General features: G+C 44.9%; 1 protein-coding gene across 1 annotated transcript in view; it reads right to left on the bottom strand.

Annotated features, from left to right (window-relative positions):
- The window catches only part of USP19 (ubiquitin specific peptidase 19), a 3,461,697-nt gene that overhangs the window by 1,987,813 nt on the left and 1,446,129 nt on the right, over positions 1 to 27,755 (bottom strand). Inside the window, exon 12 of the mRNA XM_044078491.1 lies at positions 17,620 to 17,730. Within this exon, the coding sequence (XP_043934426.1) occupies positions 17,620 to 17,730 (111 nt within the window). The remainder of the gene's footprint in view (positions 1 to 17,619; positions 17,731 to 27,755) is intronic.

Raw genomic sequence — 27,755 nt, 5'->3', positions numbered from 1 at the left:
TTCTGGAAAAGTGTCTGGCAAACTTTGTTCATCATACACTCTTTCTGCATACTGGTTTTCTTTCCTACTCCACTCCTTCTTCAGGGCCTGCAAATTATGGTGCACGTAAATGGTTTCATTTCTTCACCTCCTCTTAATTTGCTTACTACAGAGATGAGGGCCCATGTCACCAGCTCTAATCTCATACCATTCCGCCTAGGAACTAATTTTATCCACTATACCTAAACCACTCAGCCAAGTTTACTGAATTACACACCCAGTTCCAATTAAACATTTTGTTACAGTCTAACCCTAGTATTTTTTCAGCTCTAACACTTCTTACTACTTTCCCCTTTGTAACTACATGTCTGTCCACTACTCTCTCTCCCTCAACCCCTTCTTTATCCTGGAAAACATTAAACATGTTGGACATGCAAAACACCTAACTCTGACAAACTCCACAAGTACGAATTCTACTTGACATCTACCCACATGGTCTTGCAGTTAATTATCTTAAGAGATTTAAATGATAATCTAAGAAATATGCCTACTCTCTAACAGAGCAACAGGAATAAATGCTCATGCCTAAATCACCTCAGAAGCCCACACAGTAACACTTTTTATATATTATGTGTATCCCTTTAGAAGACAAGTATTCTATGATACTAAGAATTAACACCAAAAGAATAGCTGCATAAGAACTTGCCATAACCTTAGATGTCCTTCACTTCCATGTTGCAGTATTCATAACTGTAGGAAGGTTGCTACCTGCAGCACAGGACATCCGGCCAGTATACCAAAGTCTTAGGAGCAGGGTTACGTGCGACATTTGATGTCAGAGCAATAAACCAACATTGGCTATAACAGTGACGTCTGCATGTTTCCATTTCAGAATGGTCTGCCGCATACAGTAGTACCCCTGGAAACAAGAAAGTGGAAGGTAGAAGCTTTTCAGACCCACAAGTGAGACCAGGCCAAAGGGTGCCTCATGGAGGCATGTACCTGATTGATAGATGGAAAGAGATATGCCCCCTCAGGTAGCTAAATAGGTAAAAGGGGGGTAGGAGGGTGGGACCGAATACTGCAACATGGAAGAGAAGGACATCTAACGTTATGGTAAGTTCTTACACAACTATTTTATGTCCTTCTATAATATTTACAACTGTAGGGAGAGTACCAAAGCTTTAGGTACGAGACCATGTGGTATAGATCTAGCAAACCCACTTCTGGCTCTAGAAACCAAATCTAGTTTATAATGCCTGGTGAAGGTATGGACTGATGACTTGGTAGCCGCTTCTAGGATAGAAGCGTAGTCTACCCCCTGAAGAAGGCTGCTGAGGAAGCAGCTGCCCTGGTAGAATGAAATCTCACACTTTCAGACAGACCTTTTCCATGAAAGGAGTAGTATGCAGAGATGGCCTTTGAGATCCATGAAGATATAGTCTGTTTTGAGACTGCCTTCCCCAAGGCCCTTGGATGAAAGGAGACAAACAGCTGGTCAGACAATCTAATGGGTTTGGTTTTGTCCAGATAATACCCAAATTGTTTGTGGATATCTAAGGAATATAGGGTTCTTTCAAAGGAATTTTGAGGTTGACTGAAGAAGACAGGGAGGTTAATGGTCGGATTCAAGGATAGCTCATTAACCACCTGTCTTTATGGAAGATGAGGTAAGGAGGGATGGCCATCAGGGCTTGAATTTCTGATACCCTCCTGGTGGATGTGAGGGCAACCAGCAGTACTGTTTTCCAGGTACATAGGTTCAGTGAAGCAGAGTGGGCTGGCTCAAATGGAGGCAAAGTAAGTTTTTCAAGGACAAATTTTAGGTACCATGGAGGAGGTATTGGCTTACGTGGGGGTCTGATATGGAGGACACTTTTCAAAAATAGTTTAACCTCTAACCTTGATGCCAAAGGAGGTACCAAAGGAAGACAAGCAGAAATGGCAGACAAGTGGACCTTAACAGAAGAGTATGCCAGTCCTGAGTGTAGAACCTCACACAAGTAAGAAAGGATCATGGGTACAGGAATGAGTAAAGGGTCGTGGTTTTTCTTATGACATCACCTGGAGAATCTTTTCCATTTTGACACAATTTCTCCTAGTACTGGGTTTCCTGGCCTCCTACAGGACATTGAGTACATTCTCTGAGTATAGGTCTGTGAAGGGGATCAGAACCCTATCATCCATAAAATGAGTCTGAGATTGTTCAGCTGAGGGTGTACTAGGGACCCCGTCTTGTGTGAGTAGGTCGAGACGGTGGGGGTACCCTGTAGTGATTTCCCTTGGCTAAAAGGTGAAAAAGGGGGAAACGATGCTGTATTCACCAGAAGGGAATCACCAGCAGGATGTTTGGATTGTCCTTCTGAATCAGTGGGAAGGAGGGAAGGCATAAAGATACATGCCCTCCCAAGAAAGAGAGAAGGCATCCACTTTCCATGCCTGGGGATGTGGATCCCTTGTACAAAACAGAGGTATCTGCCTGTTCTAGGAGAAGGCAAACAGATATGCCTGAGGAATACCCCACTTGTGTACAATATCTAGGAAGACCTCTCTGTAAAGCATCCATTCATGAGAGGGTGCAGAAGTTCTGCCGAGGGTGTCTGCCACTGCATTCTCTGCTGAAGGAATGTACACTGCTTCAGGTGGATATGTAGTCTTGAAGTTAGAGACCAAATCTGTATGGTTAGGCTTGTTTATGTACCACAAGACAGTCATATTTGTCTGTGACTTCTTTCAAAGTGCCTGGTAGGAGGGCTTGTTGGAAGATCTGTAATGCTAGGTAATGGGCCCTCATCTCTTTGATGTTGATGTGGCCCCTTTGCCTGAGTGGAGACCACTACCCCTGTACTTTGTTTAGTTTGTGGTGGTGTTGTAGAACTGCCCCCCAAGCCAGGTCTGAAGCATCTGTGGAGATTTGCTGTAAGGGTGGAGGTATCTGCAAGAGTTTGCCCTGGTTGAGACTGATGGCTGTAATCCACCATTCCAGTTCTTTTTCAGGCATGGAAGGAAGGGGAGGGAGGTAGCCATAGGATGAGAATGTTGGTTCCAACAAGTCTTTAATACCCACTGGAACTTCCTCATATGCAGTCTTGCCAGAGGGAGCATGGGTATCAAGGATACCATGTGGCCCAGGATTCTCAGGAATTCTCTGGCTGATAATGTTTGGAGAAGTGGGCAGATTCTGAAGGTAATGAATGAGGTCTTTTGAATGAAGTCTGCCATCTTGTTGGCTCTTATCCTGCACCCCAAGAAAACTAGGTCTTGAGTAGGGGTCAGGTGGGACTTCTCGTGGTTCACAGTGAACCCAAAGTTTGCCAGGGTTTTGGTCACCAGGTTATGGTGCAGGGTGTGATGGTCCTGGTGGAGTATTAACAGGTCACCTAGGTATGGGTACATTTGAATGCCCTGTGTTCTGCAGTGGGCAATCACCTGAGCTAGACACTTTGGGAACACACTGGGAGCTGTGGAGAGCCCAAAAGGTAATGAAGAAAATTGAAAATGTAAGGAACCTATTAAAAAGCGATTAAATTCTTGTAGCAGAGGTCAATGGGAATGTGAAGGTAGGTGTCCTTCAAATCCAGGGATACCATAAAGACCTGGTAGGGGATAAGAGGCAAGAGCAGCTGCAAGGTGAGCATTTTGAAGGTGTAAACCTTGAGAAAGAGACTGAGTACAAACAAATCCAGAATTGGTCTCCAAAGACCATATTTTCTTGGGACCAAAAACATCATTGAGTAAAATCCCTTGTTTATCTGTTGTGGCGGTACCCTTTTCTATGGTGCCCTTGGCCTGTAGCTGATCCAGAATAGAGGGGAAAAGATGGAGCTGACTTGGAGGAGGTTGGGGTATCTCCTGGAAGGGGTAGAGTTTATCAAGATATAAAATAAGCTTTTTGAATGATGGAGAGGACCCAGACCTCTGAGCTAATCTTCCACCAGGAGGGTAAGGAAAGGGGTGAGGCAAAGGGACAGAGGCATGGGTGGAGACAGTGGGTTTGAGTCACAGTTGAGGAGTTCTGTCCTGGATAGGCTGCATCTGAAAATAAGTGCTATTAGTGGAAGGAGGAGGTCTAGGAGTGGAATGTTTTTTAGGTTGCCTCCGCCCTTAGCCTGTGGTGGAGCAGAATGAGATGACGGTCTCCTAACAAGGCAGTGCTTTGAGGGTAGTTTCTATGGTACCTAGGGATAGGTGAAGCCAGTAAATTTTTTAAATTTTGTAACTCCTTTTCCTTATCTTGTAGGGATTTGAGGAATTCTGCAGAAGCTTAACAGAAAAAATAATAATGCAGGGCTCTGATGGCAAGAGTGGAGGAAGTACAGACCTTCTTCCCTAGCCTATCCATAAACTTGCTGTCCTTGTCAACAGGGAATAAAGAAGTAGAAGGCAACTGTCCACAGTATCTGTCAGCTGAGACTGGTATGATTGCAGGGTCTGCGAGGGGGGGGGGGTTCTTGAACAGGTACTGAGTATACTGAGGAACTTTATAGAACTTGTCTGGGCATTTTGAAGCTGGGGGCTGAGAGTCCGGGGCCTGTGAAGCTGCCAAAAAGGCATCTTGAAAGGCTGGGATCAACGGAGGGACTGCAGATGGGGAGGGTTGATCCATCTGTAGTAATTCGAAGTACCTCTTCTTTGTTTCTGAAACATCTGAGGCCTGCTGTTTGAAGTGTTCTCTTATGAGAGATACGGTATCGCCAAAAGAAAATTCTTCCCCTGGAGATTCAGGATGGATTACGTCCTCTTCCTCAGGTGTAATGAAGTCCTTAGGGGACTCAATTTGAGAGCAGTTAAGGAAAGGAATCTTCAGAGGAGGACAATTCTTCCTCTGATTCTTCTAAGGCCTGCATTGGAGGAGGAGCAGATTGAGGTACCTGTGACTGGAGGACCTGGAATGCCCTGAAAAGATTTGGGGAATAAAATTCCCATCCAGGGGCAGACTGCTGTTCTGTATGTTTTAATTTTTGTTTCCTCTTCAGAATAGTTGAAAGATGGGTCGATTCAGGAACTGATGTCTGGGAGGATGGAAGAGCAGTAGTAAGCCCCTCTGACATGATGAGCCATGGTTCCCACTCGCCATCAGGAGCTGATGGCTGATCTACCTCAGCAGAAGTACTCAAGAGTTTCTGTGGAGCCACTTCCACAACGGTACCCGGTTCCAGCTGAGAAACAGACACCCGATGAGACCCTGGGCTAACATCTGCCTCACGAGTCTCACGGGCCTAATGTTTTTGGCCTTCTTTCTACGCGGCTTGTCGGAAGCACCTACCCTGCCCTCCATACCTAACGCTAGATGCCAGAGTCTCTGGTTCTCAAGATAGAGTTGGATTGCAGCCAGACAGCTGGGAAGTGTTTTAGGCACAAACAATTTACAAATGTTGCAAAACGTATGGTCGCGGGCCTCCCCTAAACAGAATAAGCACTTATGCATTTCATTGTGTGGAATTTGTCTTCCACATGCACACTTCCCCTTTCTAGCTGACATGTACATCTGAAAAGCTAAGGAATAGATAACAAAAAACCCAGAGGGTACTTATCTGTAGTGGACGGCTGTCAAATGAGCGAACTGCTTCCCAAAGCTGGCGATCAGAGGTCCGAAGATCACTGCGGCAGAAAAGCTCTGAAGTGGGTAAGTGCAGACGCCACTTTTATAGCCAAAGTCGGTTTACGGCTCTGACATCAAACATCACACGTATCCCTGCTCCTAAGACTTTGGTACACTGGCCGGATGTCCGGTGCTGCAGGCAGCAACCCCCCCTACAGTTATGACTATTGCAACATGAGAATAGAAGGACATCTATCATTGCATATCACATGTTCTAAAAACCTTTGAAGCCAAGAAAAAGAATGCAACTCTTGGTCTAAAATCATAACAGTATTTTGCTGCTTACCTGCCATAAAATTATGAATGCCAGTAACTAAAAATAGAAGTTATGTTCTTACCATAACGTTCCATGTTAGTTGTCTTCTTCTCGCCTTCTTCTTGCTGGATGGGTTCGGAGCCGACCTCGGCTCCGACTCGGCCACTCTAAAGCTCGAGAGTTGGTTCCACCGGCTCGAGGCTCCCCTTATATCCCACAATGCTAGGCGATAGTTACCTCAGATCTCGTTTGTAAGCTAACCCCAGCTTATAACAGAAACAGTATAACTGTAAAAAACAGAATCCACCTCTAACAACAGGAAGAAGAAGGGTGACCTACATCCTGAAAACAAGAAATATGCATAATAGCATATAGCTAAGAAAGAGGTGGTAGAAAGAGAGGTCACGATCACAACTCCTCTAGGTCTGTCCAGGCCAGGGGGAAGGAGGGTGGGACGCAAGAAGAAGGCGAGAAGAAGACAACTAACATGGAACATTATGGTAAGAACATAACTTCTATATGTTAAGTTGTCTATCTCGCCTTCATTCTTGCTGGATGGGACCGCGTCCCTAGCACCTTGTCTCGGGTGGCCTAACGGAACAGACTCCTGAGAACAGTGGAACCAAAATTAGCTCTATGCCTAGAAGCTAAATCCAACTTATAATGGGAAACAAAAGTGTGAGGAGTAGCCCAAGTAGCCGCTGCACAAATGGTGTCAATAGGCAGTCTGTCTTGGAAGGCTAGAGAAGTAGCCAAAGCTCTGGTGGAATGGGCTTTAGGCTTATTAGGCAGTTTTGGTGTCTAATCTCATAAACAAGGGTAATCAGAGATGTTAGCCATCTGGATAAAGATACCTTTGAAACTGGAAGTCCCTTTCTGCTTTCCGCATAGGAGACAAACAGCTGATCAGATTTTCTGAATTGTTTCGTCCTGTCCAAGTAGTACCTTAATTGACGATGAACATCCAGACAGTGTAATTTTTGTTCAGACCTATTTGAATACTCCGGGAAAAAGACAGGGAGGTCAATGCATTGGTTTAGATTTGATGCTGAAACCACCTTAGGCAAAAAGGACGGGTTAGTTCGTAAGGAAACTCTGTCCTTATGGAACACAAGGTAAGGAGAACAACAACTGAGTGCTTGAAGTTCTGAAATTCTTCTAGCTGATGTGATAGCCACCAGAAAGAGAGTTTTCCATGATAATAACTTTAAGGAACATGAAGCTGCAGGTTCGAAAGGGGAAAGAATCAAAGAAGCAAGAAAATCAAGGACTAGTTGGATGGAAGCGGTGAAAGGATCTATGTCCTTTCCTTGTGCCCAATATGAAAAGCGTTTCCACTTACTCAAATAAATCTTTCGAGTGGAAGATTTATGGGATGCTATCAAAATATCTCTAACAGAGTGAGATAATTGAGGAAGCCTGGCTACGGCTGGAAGTGGAGGAACCAAGCAGTGAGGTTCAGAGAGGGGAGGGAGCGATGAAACTGACCCGACTGATGGATCAAAAGATCTGGAACTAGGTCCAGATTCCACGGTCGCTCCAAAAGAAATCGATGCAGAAAGGGGAACCACACTTGCCGAGGCCAGTAAGGAGCAATGAGGATCAATGAGGCCTTCTGAGCGATAGCTTTCTGTATTACTTGAGAGATCAGTGGGAAAGGAGGAAATGCATACAGAAGTCCCCGGGGCCAAACTTGGACTAGGGCGTCCCTGCTGGGTTGGCCTGGTAAAGGGAATAGAGTGAAGTATTCTCTGCACTTGCTGTTTTGGGGAGTAGCAAAAAGATCGCAGCAAGGCTGACCCCACTTGAGAAAAATCTCTCTCACTACAGAGTCTTTCAGAGACCACTCGTGAGGCATGAGAATAGCTCTGCTCAACTTGTCCGCAATGTGATTGGACTTCCCGGGGATGTGCGTTGCTATCAGAAACGCTGAGAAGAAATCGCCCATTGCCACAGTCTGAGTGCTTCTCGACACAGGGGGTATGATCTGGTTCCGCCTTGTTTGTTGATGTACCACACTACAGACATATTGTCTGTCTGGATTGCAATCGTTCCCAAGGGAAGAGAGTCTTGAAGGGCTTGCAACGCTAAAAGCACTGCTCTCATCTCCAGAACATTTATGTGCAAGTGGCATTCGTTTGGTTGCCATGTGCCCTGGACTGTCCTGCCCTGATAATGCCCCCCCCACCCGATCAGGGAGGCATCCGTTGTCAGAGTAACCGGAGGAGGTGGAACAAATGGTCTCCCCAACAGGAGCTGGGGGGAAGACATCCACCACATGAGATGCTTTTTGCATGCTTGTGTGATCATAATGGTGTGAGACATTGGAAGTTCCTGGTATGACCATTGAGAAAAAAGCATCCACTGAAGGATCCGCATGTGGTATCTGGCCAATGGAAGGAGAGGTATGGCCGCTGCCATGATTCCCAACACCTTTAGAACTAACCTGGCTTTGACTCTGTTGTTGTTGAGAAGTAGTGATACCAATTTCTGAATGTCTGATATCCTTTGGTTCGTTAGTGTTGCAGACATGTTTACAGTATCTAAATTTGCGCCTATGTAGGTAATAGTACGACAAGGCGACAACACAGACTTTTCGCAATTTATTGAGATACCCAGTTTTTGACAGACGCGAAAAGTGTAATCTCTGGCCATCAGAAGGAGATGCTTGGTGGGAGCTGTGAGGAGCCAGTCGTCCAAATATGGAAACACCTGGAATCCTTGTCGTCTCAGGTGAGAAGCTACCACTGCCATGCATTTGGTAAACACCGGGGCAGTGGTGAGACCAAAGGGCAGGGCCCTGAATTGAAAATGACTGGTTCCCAGCCTGAAGCGGAGGAATCTTCTGGAGCGTCTGTTCATTTTTATGTGATAGTACGCGTCCTGAAGGTCTATAGAGCACATCCAGTTTCCTTTTCCCAATAGAGGAAGAATGGATTGCAGCGTGACCATCCGAAATCTTGTTTTCTTGACCGATCTGTTCAAGATACTGAGATCCAAAATTGGTCTCCAGTCCCCTGTTTTCTTTGGAACTAAAAAGAACCTTGAGTAGATTCCGGATCCTAGTTGGTCTGCTGGCACTGGCTGAATAGCTCTTTTTGCAAGCAGTTTTGAAATTTCCAAAACTGCTATATCCCTTTGAGCGGGTGGAACATCTGGAAGGGATTTTTTTGACTGATTTGGAAAACGAAGAAAGGGAATAGAATAACCTTCGGAAATGATGGACTGTACCCATTTGTCTTGTGTCAAGGATAGCCAGGCTTCTGGGTACAGTGACAATCTTCCCCGACTGCCTCGAAGATGGGCAGTCGGGCAACACCTCAGGGATGCTGAAAGGGCTTATCGGAGGCGTTTCTCGATTGCCCTGGTTCTGCGGACCCCTCTGCCTCTAGGGCGCGTCTACCATTGTTGTTCCCCCTCTGCCTCTGGCGGGAACCGACTCTGTCGTCAGGCGAAGTCCCTTGAGATTGTTTACGGAACCACATCTTTCCCCTTCTGGCCTTTGGGGTAAGGCCTAGAAGGAGTAGAAAAATGGACTCCGACGGCAGAAAGGGTCTTGCCATCAGTCTCGCACCTAGTCAGGGTTTCTTTCACTTGTGGACCAAACAGAGATGATCCATCAAAGGGAGTTTGTGAAAGACGTCTTGAAAGGTTCCGAAAATTGCATAGCCGCATCCAGGCGTGCCTACGTAAGGCTACCCTGTTCCTGGCTCTGCTCGCTCCATCGGCCGCATAAGAGAGGAGGCATGGAGGAGTTGGAAATAGAATTAAGGATAGCTAGCTGCGTGTTCATTTTCTCTTGAAACCCGTAGCTGTAGGGTCCTTCAGCATTTCACTCGCTTCTTTGATCAAGTCCCTTTGAAGACGAAAGTGAAATGGCACAGGTAATTCAGCGAACGCATAGTAAATGTCGCTGAGGAGAACATCCGCTTCCGCACCTATCCATGGACCTAGATTCCTTGTTAGGTGGATGGACAGGCACTGAAGGATCAGCCAGTTCCTTCTTTGTGGCGGCAGCTACCACCATAGCATCCACAGAGACTCCTTTTGATAAAAATTCCTTGTCTGATGGAGCTGTGATGAATTTGGAGGGCCTCCTGGGAGTGGGGTCCACTGAATCAGGAGCCGTCCATGCCTTTTTAGCAACCACCTGCATGAGGGGGTCAAGGGGGACACCCAGGAGGTGGAAGGGCGAGAGCCAAAAAGCCTCAAGATACACAGATTCGTCCTCCGAAGGGTTGAGGGCTGGCCAATTTCCCCTCTGTTTAAGGATCTCCAGAATGTCTGCAAATGAGACATCTTCAGAAGGGGAACGGGGGGGGAACCCTCAGAATCATCCAGATCTGTGTCCGACGTGATAGACTCAGGTGAGTCAATGTGCTTCCTCTTGCACTTCCTCTTCCGAGGGGGCTCTTCTGCCAAATCAGGAGAGGCCTCGGAAGAGGATGAAATCCCCAAAGGGAGCTCCTGAGGAGTTGGCTCTCTGCGGTCCGGGATGAGGGAGTGAGTCGACTTACCCTGAGGCAGTATAGAGGGAGGGGCTGACGGAGCCGACTGTGGAGTAGAGCCAGGCTCTAACACACTCCGCATGACCTCGAAAGCAGTCCTGTCAGGCAGAGCCAGAGGTCCCCGCTCCGAGGAGCTAAGGACCCCCCTCGGCACCGACAGTGATGGCTCCGAGGCCGATGTCGGAGCCGAACTCACCAGCGCCAAGCACCGAGAGGGGGGTCGGACAAGGGTCCGATGCCACCCACCCCCCCGGAGCCGACGAGGGAAGTCCGGCGCCGAGATTCCTCCATGGAAGAAAACGGAGCCGACGGAGCCGAAGACAATTGTCTCAGCTCCGAGGTGACCACAGTCTCGGTTCCGACACGACCCGGCTCCGAACTCAAGAGAGTCGAAGGAGGAAAGAGTTGATGGACCGGGCCAGGCACCGACTGATGAGTCGGGCTCTGAAGCATCTGGGCTAGTGCCTCAGACTTGAGTAGTCGACTCACCACCCTCTGAAGGTCATGATCGGACAGCCTCGATGACCTAGAGGAATGAGACCTTTGGCTCCGTTCAGACAGCAGGGGAGATCCTGGAGCCGAATGAACGGAGCCAAGAGAAGGTGACCTAGACCTCTTTCTGGTTGTCGGCTCAAGATCTTGTCGGAGCCGACACGGGTACCTCGATAACCTCGGCTCCAGCCGGAGCCGAGGAAGCCACAGAAACTGTGGACTGAGTCTTATCGGCTCCAGCCGGAGCCGATAAAGGCAAAGGTTGAACAACCTGAGGTCTCAGCTCAGAAGCCGGAGCCGAAGACCTCGATGCCTTGGAGGGCTTCCCTGTTGAGACAGACAGGGAATCCTCAGGCTTCAACAAGCCTCTCAATATAAGCTTGTTTTTTCTTTCCTGCAGGACCCTGGGGCTGAAGCCATGGCAGACAGCACAGGAGTCCTGCAGGTGCAAAGGCCCCAGACAATAGACACAAGAAGTGTGAGCGTCTGTCAGAGACATTTTCTGACAGCACGCATCACACTTCTTGAATCCGGAGACCTTTGCTTCTTTAGACATAGCTTAACTGGTGAACACGAACACCCACTCAAACACACCAGTTATACCCTGTCAAAATTACAAACTTTAGTAAAATTACTAAAAATAAAGTACAACTACACAAACACTCCCTAGGGAAGGGAAGGCCTAAGGCCCAAGGGAAGAACTAAAAGTTCTTTTAACAAGAAACGGGAAAAAATTAGGTTCGGGGATAGAGTTCAATGAACTACACTAATTTAAGAATAATTAAACTAAAAAAGGGGTAAAAAGAGTAACTTTTTATAGAAAAAGCTAAAACTCACCAGGAACCGGTAGAATAACCAACCTCGAAGCTGTAGCGGCAAACGAGATCTGAGGTAACTATCGCCTAGCATTGTGGGATATAAGGGGAGCCTCGAGCCGGTGGAACCAACTCTCGAGCTTTAGAGTGGCCGAGTCGGAGCCGAGGTCGGCTCCGAACCCATCCAGCAAGAATGAAGGCGAGATAGACAACTTGACATCTTGAACTACTAAATGATGTAGGAAGTAGGTGTGAAAAGCCCCAAAAAATTCAAAGTTCATTAGAAACTCACAATCTAGAAACACTGTCTATTAGTGGAACTTGGTTCAAAACAGACACACATCAATTCATCTCTCTTCAGATAATGCTTACTTATGACCTGACTGACACTGAAACTAAAAAAAGGGATACTCAGGAATGTTCATTTTCAAAGCCTGCCTTAGCATCATCTCTTCTGGTACATATTCCGCTGTAGATAGCAAGGGCTCCAATGGACTTGTACCCTCACATACGAGGTCTCCATTAGTGGAGCCACAAAAAGTACCAGCTGTAATTAATCATTATTCCCCCACGTTATCATGCCACAAAAGTTCAACAACTCACAGATCATCTTAAACCTTATATGAAGCAGAAAATGAAAATTTAGGTGATCTTAATATTAACTTTCTAGAAGACCTTCATGATCAGGCTGAAATCATTTTACGTAACAATGACTTAGCTCAGAATGTTACATGACCTATTAAACTGTCAAGTATAACCAAGGACTCCTTTTGAGAAGATGGAAAGCACTAGACGTCAAAAAGGGCAGCAAAATTTGATAAATGGCTGGACAGCAGGATATACAGGCAGATGAGATTGTGTAATTCTCAAAACAAAACAAAAAAGAATGTATCGGTCTTGAATAATTTACACCTTATGGTGTCAAAGTGAGGCAAAGTCAACCAAATGCTAGCAATCCTGACGGCAACAAACAGAAAGTACAGTTGTGTAGGTAACTTAATAACAGTACATGTTCAAACAGATCGCTGTTGCAGTATTCCTTGCTCCTGGGACTTAGCAACTAAGTGTTCCTTCTATTTTGTCAGTCTTAAAAACACAGGTCCCTTCCCCTTGGTACAGCATATTCCCATCTTAAAGCACACCCAGCATGCTGGTTTAATTGGGGCATACGCCTGTACCACTTTCAGGGCATTCTTGCTCCCAATTTAGAAATATTCCAAGCAGCATACTAAAAGGAAGAAATCTCTTGCCAGAGTGATAAGCTATTTGGCATCCATGGGGATAAGAAGGGTTAGACAACCAACTACTTTCTCATCTACACTGTAAAGACTAGCAATCTTGTACTAAATAAAGGGGGAGTAGGGAGGAAGAAAAGTAGCCATATTCATGGAGACAGCAGATGAAGCAGATGAAGGGCTGAAGGGGTCTATCTCACTCACCCAAGCCACGAGAGAGGAGAGATGGCTGGGAGATAATACTGCAAACAGTGATCTCTTTGAACATTTATTATAGAAAGTTATCTACAAACTGCACTCTGTTCATTACATCACTGCTGCAATATTCTTTCCTTCTGAAAACTTCCAGGGCTAAGACAGCTTGGGTTGTAGAAGCAGATGGGGTAATTACTGCTGAGAATGCCTTTCAGGACAGCAAACCTAGCCCTGGCCCTGGACAGAGTGTCTAGCATATAACGGCTCAGTAAATATCTGGACAGATGACCAAGCTTCAACTTTCAAGATGGACTGGAAGTCAGCGCCTTTCATGTAAGCAACAGTAGTGACAGCAGCCATGGTACTGTGAGCTTTCACTGTGTCTGTCAGCTGTTTGCCCTTGCTCATGCAGAAAACTTGGATATAGTAACAGAGTCACTTACAGACTGATTCATTACTGGTTGCATCTTTATCTTTTCTGCTAATGAAATGGGTAAATGATTTGTCTTCTTGAAATCTTTTGTTCTGTCAGGGTAAAATTAATTGCAATGCCAGTGCACACTGAAAGTGCAGGATTCTTTCCCCCTGCTCTGAGTATTATAAAATAAGGTGGAAAGCTAAAATGGTTTGGCTGTTAGTGAATTCTAATACTACCTCAAGCAAGAACAAAGGATAACTCCTGGCTTTGATGAATACCAGGAATAGTGGAATGCACATAAGGGACTGAAATTCTAACATCCTCCTAGCTGAGATAAGTGTCATTAATAAGGTTGCCTGCCAAGTCAGGAATATTAACATTAGGGATGCTGCTAAATCAAAGGGGGCTTGAGTCAGTTCCTCCAGTAAATAACTGAAGTCTCAAGTAGTTTCCAATCTTTTTTCTTATGTGGCCCAAAGTGGAGGACCCCCCCAAGGAAATTATGGATTTGAACCAGGCAAGACAGAGGTAAGTCCAGAGGAAAGCAGGCAGAGACTGCAGAGAGATAAACCTTGACAGAGGTATAAGCCAGCACTGTCTTTAGAAAATAAGGTTTTGGAGTACCAGGGCATCCCCAAATTGGATAATTCCTGGTCCTTACTCTGGCATAAAAAGACAAACATCTTTCATTTGGATACTATCTCCTACTGATAGGTTTTCTATCTTCTCTGATAATGTTAAGGACATCCTCAGAGTACTGGTGCCTATAGGGTTTTATGATTTTATCAAATGTGCTAAGAAATGGAGACAAAAGAATGTGGTGTATGACTGAACCCTTCCACTGTGTCAGAAGATCTACTTTGGAAGGCAGCAGCTGATATCCTCCTGATCAAGTAGAACCAGTACTGCCTGGGCTAGAAGGGAAGTAGCAAAAGCATTCAGTATCTGCCCTTCAACCTTCAGGATTACCATAATTAGAGGGGAAGGCATAAACATTACCACCCCGCCATGTTATAGAAATTACATCTTTTGTACATACCACTTTACAAGGATTATTTGAACAAAACTGAGCAAGCTGCCTAATTTCTGGAGATACAAACAAGACCACTTAAACACCCAGTTTGTGCACAGTTTCTAGGAAGACCTCCCCATGAAGCATCCACATGAGAGGATCTGCTCTTGACCTGCTCAGATGGTCTTCTATTGTACTCAGTACTAATGGGATAAAACACACACACACACACACACATACACACTTTGTGTTACACTGGCAGTTCTCAAGCTGTCACGGCTAGCCTGCACAGCTGAAAAGATCTGCACCCTCCCCATGTGATGTCGATGTGTAGCCTCTTCTGTAAGGTTGACCAAGTCCCCTGGACTTTAAAATCCTGTAAAAACATCCCTCAAGTAAAATCTGACAAGTCTGTAGTGATGCTCTGGTGAGGGGTTCTCCTGAACGAAGGAAACTCTGCCATTTAAGCTGCTTTGATTGGACCATCACTTCTGCTAGAAAGGGGGGGAATGGAAATCAGTTGGTCTAGAGGATCTGAGTGTTGGCATCACACAGACTTGCAGTATCACTGGATTTTATGAATGTCTAGTTGGAAGTTGAGCACTTCTGTCCAGCTTGTTCAGATCAGTCAGTCAGTCAGTCATCCAGCGAAGGAAAAATAAGGACTGCATACAGACTGCAGTAGGCCATAGCATGGGCTAAAGAATGGTGAATACTCTCTATACAGTGCTAAGCCCAAAGGGCAATAAAGTAAATTGAAAGTGCCAACCCTTAGCAAAAAAATACAGGGAAGCACCTAGGCAAAACACAGCTAGTATGGCAGTTTCTATGAGGGATCTGTCTACCACATTTGCACTTTTTTTTTTTTTTTGCACTAGCCATAAGAGCAAATGGCTATGGGAAACCCTGAAAGTAGACTAAAGAAGACATCTAATAAGGAAAGAAAAAGTGAATCCTATGGAATTACTTTCATGAGTTTCAAACTGGATTCATATGGACACGCAAGATAATATACAAAGCTGCACAGTGAGAAATCTGTATATGTGTATTGTGGCAAGAAAGTCCTAAAGATGCTGCGGTAGTATGTTCTACTTATACCAGCACACTGGACATGATCTACAACAGGCATACACTGTGCCATGGTGAAGGATCCTGAGCTCTTGAAGACTGGCTAGATGGATAGGACACTGAGCACTGAAGTCCTACAAGACAGCAAAATTGTAGCACTGATCTAATGAATAATGAATAACATACTATTTTTAACAGATCGGGGTAGAGCGACTATAAAAACCATTGGGTAGCTGGAGATACTGAATCTTCTTCTTCTTTTGGCTTTTCCCAGTTAGGGGTCGCCACAGCGGATCTGTCCTCTCATGATTGGCAGTGGAGTTTTACGTTATCGAGTTGCCAGCCTAGCGCCCAACCTTCCACAGAAGGCGCACACACACACACACACACACACACACACACACACACACACACACACACACACACACACACACACCTAGGGCCAATTTAGAGTGTCCAATCCACCTACTGCATGTCTTTGGGATGTGGGAGGAAACCGGAGCACCCGGAGGAAACCCACGCGAGCACAGGGAGGACCTGCAGACTCTGCACCAGAAGGCACCCCAGCCAAGAATCAAACCAGAGAACCTCTTGCTGTGAGGCGGCAATGCTAACCGCTGCACCACTGTGGCCTCCCAGCTGGAGATACTGTATAAACCCGAATTACTTAGAGTGTTTACAAGTATTCATTTACGATGTAGTAATTCAGTTTTCTACTTAGTTTCCTTTAAAAAAAGGTTGAACTGGAGATACTGAATACTCGACCTTTTTTAAAGGAAACTAAGTAGAAAACTGAATTACTACATCGTAAATGAATACTTGTAAACACTCGGCTAAGTGATTCGGGTTTATACAAAAGGTTCTCATTGGTTTGATTATGCAAAAAACATGCCAGGTCAGTTCACACCTTTCACAAGTAGTAGATTTTAACATTTTCCTGGAAGCTTTTTAATTGTTGCTTGTTGTTCACTTGATACTTACCAACAGATGGTTACCTTGAAAAATACATCACCTACTCATAAGGCATAAAATGCACCTTAAGGGGCCAAGTCTCAAAATGGTCAAAACTGGTTAAGTGCTTTACCCCAGTAAACAAATTCAATTGAAAAAATATTTTACTATTTTATGTAATGATGAAGTGTTTTTATAATAGCAGTTGTGGCTGCTTCATTCTGGACTTCTCCCTAAATATTACGTCTTTTTAACTAAGTAATGCAATTGGTCCAGGTGGTAGCTGAAATTAATACAGTTTGAATCACTCTACTGTCTCCTAACAAAAAAAAAAAAAAAAAAAAAAGGACCAATTCTAGCTATGAAAAGCTATCTCAATGTGTATGACTTCAAACTCCCTGTGCAATACCTGATCACATTTTTAAACTGAGCCTTTTGCTCAGCACAGGGTGGCACAGTGGTGCAAGCAGTTAGCATGGTCACCTCACAGTAAGCAGTTCTCCTGTTTGATTCTAGGCTGGGATGCCTTCTGTGTAAAGTTTCCATGTTCTCCCTGTGTTCTCATGGATTTCCTCTGGGTGCTCTGGTTTCCTCCCACATTCCGAAGACTATCTAGAGCATTTCAACCCTGGCCCTCCACTGAAAATGGGCTCTCTCCCACTTGAACTTTCCGTGTAAACAATGCTGAACAAATAAATAAATATAAAATCACAGAAGAAAACAGTACTGATTCCTGCAGCCATCCCTCCCCAAATACATTCTTGCTTTCATCAAATTGTATTAAATATGAAAGAAACAATTCACCCAACATCTCTGTCATATCTATTGTTAAAATTCTAAGAATTCTATATTGCTGCAATCTGCACCAACCCATTATATGACAAGCTTTTGTTAAAGTTTTTTATGCCTACTATCTTTTCTGGATACAGAGGCTACATATATTTTTAAACTAACAGTGTTCATTTAAGTTGAGAGGGACAGCTGATTGTTTATTTGCAAGAAGGGCATGAATGCATGTGTAAATGTCCATGGATAAATTCATCTAAGGTGAGAGCCACAGGCTATTTTGGTAATGCTTTTACTCCTACCTTTGCACAAGTTGGACACACAAGTTTTGACTTGTACTGTCCCTGGAACAAATCCACAATAAAAGAGTCATTCCTCATTTTGTGCTGCCGCCAGGCTTCTTCTGCAACCACCTATAACAGCATTAAACAAAACAATAAAAGTCAATGAAATACACAACCATGTGTTTTACAATGATGCACACATTTAAGCTGGTATAAATAAAAACACCATTACCATCTGATAAGGTCAGAAGGAAATGTCACACTACCATAGATGCACTGCCAGCTATTAATGATGTCCTCCTTTACTCAGGAGAATACCAATAAAAGACAAGACTGGACAATTCTACTCACTAGTAAGGATAAGGGCAACTCAGTCCAAAACAATAAGCATCACAATGGACTACTGTCAAACGTAAGCTACGAATTTACCAGAAAGACAGATTAGTTTGGTCTGTGTCCGCACACTGGAAAAGGACTAATCCAACCTTGGTGCCTTTTCTCACCGCGACTATTCAAATCTCAAGTTTGAGCTCTTCTCCTATCCCATAACTACCTGCCCTGAAGAGATACTCCAGATTGAGTGTCAAGGCCATCACAATCAGAAGACACAATCAATTATCAAAACAAAAGTGTAAGAGATTCCCAAGCAGTAACAAAGCAATATAGTACTGCAGGTTCCTTGAAAATCAAACATGGAAGGTTAGAGATTGTCCCAGTGTCTAGACAGAGAATGGGCAAATGCATTGCTGTAGTAAATACATAACTAACGTATTTGGTCTTGTCTGGACTTAAACAGGACAGAATCCTTAGCTAACCTTGGGTGGTCTACCCCCAACAGGCCTCTGAGAAAGGTAGCCCCAAATGAAGTACATGCCCTAGAAATAGTGTCCAAACTATAAAGTTTAGCAAATGCATGCAAGGTTGACCACAGAGCTGCTATTGTAACATCCTGTAAAATACATTCTGAAGGAAGGCCGCTTAAGTTGCCCAACTTCTAATACAGTGCACACAGTCATGAGTTAAAGGTCTTACCCTCCAAGTTATAGCAATAAACAGTATAATCATATAGCCACCTGGTTACAGTAGCCTTAGACACCTTGCAGCCTTTCTTGATTGAGGGAAAAAACTGATCATCATATCAAAAGTCCTTAGTGTGGTTCAAATAAAAATTAAGCTGTTTATGAACATCCAAGCAATGCAACTGGTATGTTCCTCCCCATTTATTGGACTATCTAAGTTAGAGAAACTGTAGATTTACAGACTGACTTATGTTCCTCTGAGCTGCAACCTTAGGTATACATTTTGGATTAGTTCTAAAGCAATTCTGCCTGAATGAAAGGTTAGATATAAAAACTAGGAAGACAACGCATGACTTTTTAACACTCATCTGGCCAAAGTAATTTCACCCAACAATTTTCCACATAAGAAACTTTAAGCCTGTGTAGTCAGTTGATTCAAAGGAAGGTTTGCTTAATTAATCTAAAATGAAATTCAGATCCCACAGAGGGGACAAGTCTAGAAAAGGGATGCCTAGTTGGAACACTTCCTTCAGAAATACCTTGCAAGTCTGATATAACACAAGCGAGGATTTAAGAAAATCCAGAAAATCCAGAATGAAAGGAGGCAATGACTGCCAAATGGATCTTTATTGTGGAGTAAAGTACAGTTGTCTAACAACTTACCATAACTGTAGATGCCCTTCTGTTCACTGTTACAGTATTCCTTACAATAGGGATCTCATGCCAAAGATGGCCGACGTCCGGCCAGTATACCAAAGCCTTTAGGTTGCTTAAGGTACTTCACGTGTGCTCCCCATGTATAGCATAAAACATAAAGGTGACGTTCTGACATACCATCCTCAGAAAGTACAGTTGTGTACACTTACCATAAATGTAGATGTTCGAGTGTATTCACTGTTGCAGTCATTAAATTTGGGTTATCTGCTTGCAGGTAGCCTTCAGTCGGCCTGATTAACAAAGTCTTGGATCCTGCGTTGGTTGCTGTCCCTTCTTCCATGACGTCAGGTAGTCAGGGGTATAAAACATGCACCCGACACCGTTACATCAGTTTTTCTTGCCCCAGATGTCAGGTGCCCCCTAACGAGAAGCAATTAAATATAAAAATACAATGATATATCTCCAACAATTAAGCAAATACACCAAAAAGCTTTTAAACATAGTAAAGGAAAGTAGAGGTATAACCAAAAGAAGTTAGGGGGCTGGAGAGAGGGTAACCAGGACTGCAACACTGAATACACTCGAACATCTACATTTATGGTAAGTGTACACAACTGTACTATGTTCTTCGTGATTCACTGTTGCAGTCATTACATTTGGGTAGATTCCCAAAGCTATGGTTGGGAGGAGGAATTTAAATAGCATTAGGACCAGCTATAAGGCCCTGCAAGACTGCAGTGGCAAAGCCAGCTCTTGATTTAGGGAAAAAATACAGTTTTGTACCTACCATAAATGTAGATGTCCGATAGGAATGCATCTGCAGTCCTTACAAATGGGTTGTCCTGTCGTCAGGCAGCCCTTCGGTCGGCCGGATTCCAAAGTCTGGGTCTGGCCTCGGCTGGTGTCGCACTTCACCCGACGTCATAGCTGCAGTTATTCGGGTATAAAGGCATCAGCCGACGCCATTTTCCTCAGTGTTTCTTGCCCCAGATGCCAGGTGCCCTCTTGGAAGGCTAAATTTGGATAAATGCCAATGATTCCAAATAGTAGAAACAAACACAAAAATAAGCATGTATGTACATATATACAACAAATACACCATAATAGATTCCCCAGCTAGCTATAAGATGGGCAAATACCCTAGGAGCACCACAGAGGGAAGGCGGGTGGGTAATCCTGACTGCAGATGCATTCCTATCGGACATCTACATTTATGGTAGGTACAAAACTGTACTATGTCCTTCAAGGATGCATCTGCAGTCCTTACAAATGGGTAGAATACCATAGCCAAACTGGGGAGGTGGACAAATAAAGTTATGGTGTAGTTAGGATCCCTTGCAAAACAGCAGTGGCAAAGCCTGCTCGGGATCTAGAGTATAAAGGTAAATTATAATGCTTGGCAAATGTATGCATGGAGCTCCAAGTAGCAGCTTCTAAAATGTCCTTGGTAGCCACTCCTCGTAAGAAGGCTGTGGTAGTGGCTGTTGCCCTTGTAGAGTGAGGCCTGATGTTCTCTGGAGTTTTCTTTCCATGGTAGGAGTAACAAAATCTAATGCAATTTCCTATCCACTTGGAGATTGTCTGTTTTGAAATTGCTTTTCCTTCCCTTCCTGTTGCATATGCTACCAGTAGCTGGTCAGTTTTTCTATTGCCCTTGGTGCTGTCCAGGTAATAGCATAATTGTCTATGCACATCCAAGGTATGTAATAGTCTTTCTCCCCTGTTCTGTGGGTTAGGGAAGAATGTAGGTAGGTGGATAGCCTGATTTAAGGAAACTCTGGAAACCACCTTAGGCATAAAGGAAGGATTTGTTCTCATGGACACTATCTTGATGGAAGATCAGGAAGGGTTGTACTGCCATTAATGCCTGAAGTTCAGATACCCTTCTTGCTGAAGTGATTGCCAGCAGGAAAGCAGTCTTCCAAGATAAGTATTGCAATTCTGATGTTGCTGCTGGTTCGAAAGGAGGAAGTGTCAATTTTTCTAGCACAAAGTTCAAGTCCTATGCTGGTAATGGTGGCTTCCTAGGAGGCTTTACATTTTTAATTCCTCTCAGAAACTGTCTTAGCAGAGGATGTGAGAAGACAGGAGGATCCAAGTCGTACTCAGCTGAAATAGCTGATGCATGAATCTTGATGGAGGAGTAGGACAGGCCTGTGTGGAAGAGCTCTGCCAAGTATTCCAGAATGTTGGCTATGTTTACCAGTGACACATCTTCTCCTTTTTCAGTACTCCAAATGAGATATCTTTTCCATTTTGCTGAGTAATTTTTTCTTGTTGAGGGTCTGCGAGCCTCAAGGATAATGTCTTTAACCCTTTGGGATAAATTTGGGTTAATTGGTCTTATGCAATGTTCCAGGCAGTCAGCTGCAGAGTTTTCAGGTTGGGATGCAGATTGTTGTAATTTTTCTGTGTTAACAGCAAGGGAACCAGGGGAAGTGGCCACATTTGTTCCCGAGACATGCTCCTCAGTAATGGGTACCAATGTTGCCTTGGCCAGTCTGGAGCTATCAGAATGATCCTTGGACGGTCCTCTTTGATCTTCAATAGCACTTTGTGCATCAAAGGAAGTGGTGGAAATGCATATGCTGCCAGGTTTTTCCAACTGAAGGATAGGGAGTCCACCTTCCAAGCAAGTGGGTGGTACGTCCTTGTGCAGAATTTCTTTAGTTGGTGATTGTGTGGGGATGCAAATAAGTCTATTTCTGGGAGTCCCCATTTTTTTGTAATGGTTTTGAAGATGTCCGGATGCAGCATCCATTCGTGGGCATCCGTGGTTGTCCTGCTTAAAATGTCTGCTAGGATGTTTTCTTTTCCTGGTACAAAAATTGCTTTCAACTGTATGTTGTAGCTCAGGGCCACATTCCAGAGATCCAGTGCCATCCGGCAAAGAGGGTATGAGTGTGTGCCTCCCTGTTTGTTGATGTACCACATAACTGTGGTGTTGTCTGTCCTTATGGTCTGAATGCCTGAATTGCCAGTTTTACTGCCAGCATTTCCTTTAGGTTTATGTGTAGGTGCAGTTGGTTTTGAGACCATAAGCCTTGTATGCACTTGTCCAGCATGTGTGCCCCCCAACCAAGGTCTGAGGCGTCTGTCGTGATGGTTTGGCTTGGTTGAGCACTGTGAAAGGGCAATCCTGTGTTTGATCGACAAGCCTGAGCCCACCACAGGAATTCTTGCTTCAGGCATGGAATAATGGGAATCTGGGTTTCCAAGCTGTGCTTGTGTTGAGACCATAAATTCCTTAGGTACCACTGTAGTTTTCTCATATGCAGCCTGGCATGAGGAACCAGTATTATGCAGGATGCCATGAATCCCAAGGCTTGCAGAACTTTTCTTGCTGTCAGATGGTTCTGTTTTGTTAAGGCCAGGAAGTAGAGAGGTAGCTGCTCCTGTTTTTCTACTGTTAGGAATGCCATTTGCCTTGTTGTGTCCAACTCTGCACCCAAAAAGGTTATTCTCTGGGATGGTATCAGTCTTGACTTTTTTAAATTGACTGTGTATCCCATGGCTTGTAGCAGATAAATGGCCCTTTGTAAATCTTCTGCTAGCTTGCTTTCGTTGTCCGCTTGTATCAGGCAGTCGTCCAGGTATGGGTAGATTTGGATTCCCTGAAGCCTGCAATGAGCAATTACTGATGCCAGGCATTTCGTGAACACTCTGGGCGCAGTAGATAAGCCAAAGGGCAATGCTGAGAATTGATAATGCTCTGATCCTGCAAGAAATCTGAGGTATCTTCTGCAGTTTGGTCGTATGGGGATGTGCAGGTATGCCTCCTTGAGATCTAGAGTCACCAGCCAAGACTCCTTGCCCAGCATGGGAAGAAGCTGCTGTAAGGTCAGCATTTTGAATTTTGGAACAATAAGGAATGTGTTTAAAGCGGACAAGTCGAGAATAGGTCTCCATGTGCCTTCTTTTCTTGGTACCAGGAAGAGTCTGGAGTAAAATCCCTTCCCTTGCTCCATAGATGGTACCTTTTCTACAGCTCTCATCCTTAATAACTGAGATATTTGTTTTAGTGCTTCTGCCTTTTGATCTGGAGGTAGGTTTGGCATTCCTCTCTTTCCTGGTAGAGTATGGAAGTGAAACCTGTAACCTTGGTCCATTATCTGTAAAATCCACTTGTCTCTTGTGATGTAATGCCAGTTTGTCGTAAATAAGGCTAGCTTCCCGCCTAAGGGTGCTTGTAGTTGTTCCCTGGTAGGCGGTGCCAGAGCCAAGTCACTGTGATTGACCAGTAGTTGTGGTGGTGGTTGTGTCTGTGGCTGTGCCTCGCTGGTTGTTGCCCTGCCACTGACGTCCTCTGTAAGCACCCCTGGATTGGCTTCTGCCTCTTGAACACCTATTCCTGCCTCTCTGAGTTCTGGAGGAGTCTGGAAAGGACCAATTCTTGGAGGGCCAATTCCTGCTAAACCTCGGTGGTTGGACCTGCAAGAAATCTTTTACTGTTTGGGCAGATTTTGCCTTCTCTTCCATCTTCTTCAGTACTTGTTGTGCAGGAGAGCCAAACAAATTGATCTTATCCATAGGAGCATCTAATAGTTTTGATTTGACATGGTCTGGTAAGGCCTGTTCTTTTAGCCATGCATGCCTTCTGATGACTGTGCCAGTCATGGCTGATCTAAAGGAAGCCTCCAGTGCATCATAGCCGCATTTTAGGGAATGGTTACTGACTTGTTGAATGTTATGTACCATTTCCTGCACATATTTTTTTGTCTACTGTTTCATCTGAGGACACTTTTTTGGTTAACTGATCTAGTAAAAATTCTTGATACTGCATCATGTGAAATTGACAGTTCAAGGCCCTAGCTGAAAGAGTAGCAGAAGTGAAAACTTTTTTACCCCATCTCTCTAAGGATCTGGATTCCCTTTCAGAGGGGAGGGGTTTTTTTGTCAGAGGTGGCTGCTACAGCCTTAGGTCCTTGGGAGATAGTCTCTGGATCTGCAAGGGGAGCCTTATACAAGTGATAATGTGTGTCCGGGACCCTGTAGTATCTATCGGGCTTAACAGGGGCCGGGGGCAGAGAATCAGGAGTAGTACAAGCATCATTAAATGCATCATCTACAACAGAAAGGACTGGAGGTATGGCTAAAGGCCTATGTTGTGGTAAATGCAGAAAAGTTCTAAGCCTTTTTCTGGAATCTGAAAAATCCTGGCCCTGCCACTGAAATTGTTCCCTCATAGCATGCAGGGTTTCCCCAAAGGAAAATTCCTCAGGCGGAGAGGCAGAAGGAATGGACTCTTCACCATCAGAGTCTTCAAAAGGTGAGTATGGGGCCTCTGGGGGGTCTGTATCAATTGAATCATCAGAGGAATCATCTGAAGACAGTGGCTCAGGGGGCTCTGCTCTGGGCCTCTTTTCTGGAGGCGGATGAGACTGGTTGAGGTTGGGTTGAGGTTGGGATCCTCGGATTAAAGAAATGAGATCCTGTGCTAAACTAAGCATTTGTGAACTAGAGCTAGGCCTGTGAGAGGGGGGCTTTGCAGGCACAGATTTAGTAGTTTTAGCTGCTTTAGCCCTGGAAAAGGCCTTAATGGACATGGCTGCAGGTGGCCTAGCAGCTCCACGTGCAGGGGTAGAAATATCCAAGGGAATAGTGTCTGATAATTCCTGAGAAACTGTAACAGTAAGTGGGATATCAGAAGCCGATTCCATGAGGTTAGCAGAGGCCTCGGCTGGAGGAAGATTTTCGGCTGAAGGTGGAACCGCTTGCTCGGTTTCAGCCGAAACCGAGACACTCGCGGTTGGCTTAACCGCAGTTTCGGCCGAAACCGCGGACCACGAGTGTCGGTCCTTTTCCTTGCGTTTTTTAGAAATTTGCGAAGTCGGCAGATCCGACGGCATAATATAAGCAAATTCGGAGCCGAAAAACTCCTCAGCAAACTCCGACCGACGTCTAAGCGTCCGCCGGTTAAAAGAAGCACAGGCTAGACAAGCTGCGACGTCGTGGTCTGGGCCTAGACAAGGTAAGCAGTAAGAGTGGAAATCTTTATGAGGTATTTGTTTCCCACAAGTTAAACAGTTATTCACTTTTTCTGACATCGGCTGAGGCAAGAAAGAGTCCCCAACGGGGTACTTAGCTTTTTAGAAGTCTTCGAAGTAGTTTTCGGTAGTAGTAATCTCTGGTTCTGACCGACCGGCACTTGCGAACAGCTTCTGCTTCGGGCGCCACGCGGCAAGAAAGACTGAGGAAAATGGCGTCGGCTGATGCCTTTATACCCAAATAACTGCAGCTATGACGTCGGGTGAAGTGCGACACCAGCCGAGGCCAGACCCAGACTTTGGAATCCGGCCGACCGAAGGGCTGCCTGACGACAGGACAACCCATTTGTAAGGACTGCAGATGCATCCTTGAAGGACATCTGGCAAATGATAATGCTTGGTGAAAGTATGTACTGAACTCCAGGTAGCAGCTGGAGTTCAGTACATATTTTCACCAAGCATTATCATTTGCCAATTTTCCCTAAATCCAAAGCTGGCTTTAGAGAAAAATTGGCAAATGATAATGCTTGGTGAAAGTATGTACTGAACTCCAGGTAGCAGCTTATAGGATGTCCCTGGTAGGGACGCCTCTGAGAAAGGCTGTAGAGGTAGATGCAGCCCTGGTGGAGTGAGGTCTGATCTCCTGGGAGATAGGTTTTCCATGGTGCTTATAGCAGAAATGAATGCAATGGCCTATCCATTTAGAAATGGTTTGCTTTGAAATAGCCTTCCCCTCTGCCCCTGCAGCAGATGCCACCAGCAGTTGTTCAGATTTCCTTTGAGGTTTAGTCCTGTCCAAGTAGGATCTAAGTTGTCTGTATACATCTAAGGAATGCAGTATCCGTTGCCCTTTGTTCTGTGGATTGGGAAAGAAGGTTGGCAAGTGAATGGACTGATTAAAAGTCACACTGGATACCACCTTGGGCATGAACGATGGATTGGTTCTGAGTGACACCCTCTCCGCATGAAAGATGATGAAAGTCTCCACTGCCATAAGGGCCTGTAATTCAGATACCCTTCTAGCTGAAGTGATTGCTAAAAGGAAAGCTGTTTTCCAGGAAAGACATTTTAAGTCTGCAGTAGCAGCTGGCTCGAAAGGAGGTAGAGTGAGTTTCTCTAAATCAAAGTTAAGGTTCCAGGCAGGGGTTGGAGCTCTCCTGGGTGGTCTCAAATTTTTGGCCACTCTGAGGAACTGCTTGAGCAGTGGATGAGAGAAGAGGGGAGGTTCTGTGTCATAATAAGCTGAAATGGCTGTGGCTGGATTTTAATGGAGGAGAAAGACAGGCCCTTGTGAAGCATCTCAATTAAGTATTGCAAAATCTGAGGTAAATTGGACACTGCTGTGCTCATCCCTTGAGATTGGTTCCAGGTACAGAATCTTTTCCAATTTTCAGCATAAGATTTTCTAGTACTAGACCTCCTTGCCTCTAAAATGATATCCATCACAGGTTTACTGAGGGATGGTAAAGGAGAGATTAGGTAATTAGCCAGGCTGCAAGGTTCAGTGTTAGAAGCTGAGGGTGCAGAATCTGGTTCTCCTGCTGGGACAACAGGAAAGGAGTCTGAGGCAGGTGCCATTGGGATAACCATGTCACACTGCGCAGGAGAGGGGTAACCAGTGTTGGTGTGGCCAGTCTGGGAGCAATCAAAATGATTCTTGGTTTGTCTTGTTTGATTTTCAGTAGTACTTTGTAGAACATAGGCAGAGGGGGGAAGTCATAGACTCATAGACTGATAGGTTTTTCCAGCTGAAGGACAGAGCATCCATTTTCCAGGCTTGTTTGTGGGGAGTCCTTGTGCAAAACTTGTCCAATTGGTAGTTCTGGGGAGAGGCAAATAGGTCTATTTCTGGGGTCCCCCATTTGCTTGTCAACATGTTGAAAATCCTTGGTTCCAGTTTGCACTCGTGTGGGTCCGTGAGGTTTCTGCTTAGTCTGTCTGCCAGTGTAATTAATTTTCCTGGCAGGTAATGAGCTTGTAGGTGCACTTGGTAGCTCAAGGCTGTGTTCCACAATGCCATGGCTAGTCTGCAGAGGGGGTAAGAATGTGTACCCCCCTGCTTGTTTATGTAACACATAACAGTGGTGGTGTCCGTCTTTACCATTAGTTGTCCTGGAAGAATGTGGTCCTTGAAGGCTGTCAGAGCATTCTCTACAGCTAACATTTCTTTTTGATTGATATGCAGGTGCATTTGACTTGGGTTCCATTTGCTATGAATGCACTTCCCTGCCAGGTGAGCCCCCCATGCATAGTCTGATGCGTCTGTTGTTAGGGTTTGGGGGGCAGGGGGTGGTGTGAAAGGTTGTCCCTTCTTTTGGTGGCAGGCCTCTGCCCAACAAATGAACTCTAGGCATAGGCAAGATATGACAGGAATCATTGCTTTTAGATCCTGGGAATGTTGACACCATAGGCTTTTTAGATACCACTGTAGTTTCCTCATATGCAGTCTTGCATATGGAATTAGAAGAATGCAGGAGGCCATGAACCCCAA

This window comes from Protopterus annectens, chromosome 7.part1 (assembly GCF_019279795.1).
Source record: "Protopterus annectens isolate FY-2018-M chromosome 7.part1, PAN1.0, whole genome shotgun sequence".
NCBI lineage: Eukaryota > Metazoa > Chordata > Ceratodontiformes > Protopteridae > Protopterus > Protopterus annectens.
This window is presented reverse-complemented; position numbering and strand designations above follow the sequence as displayed.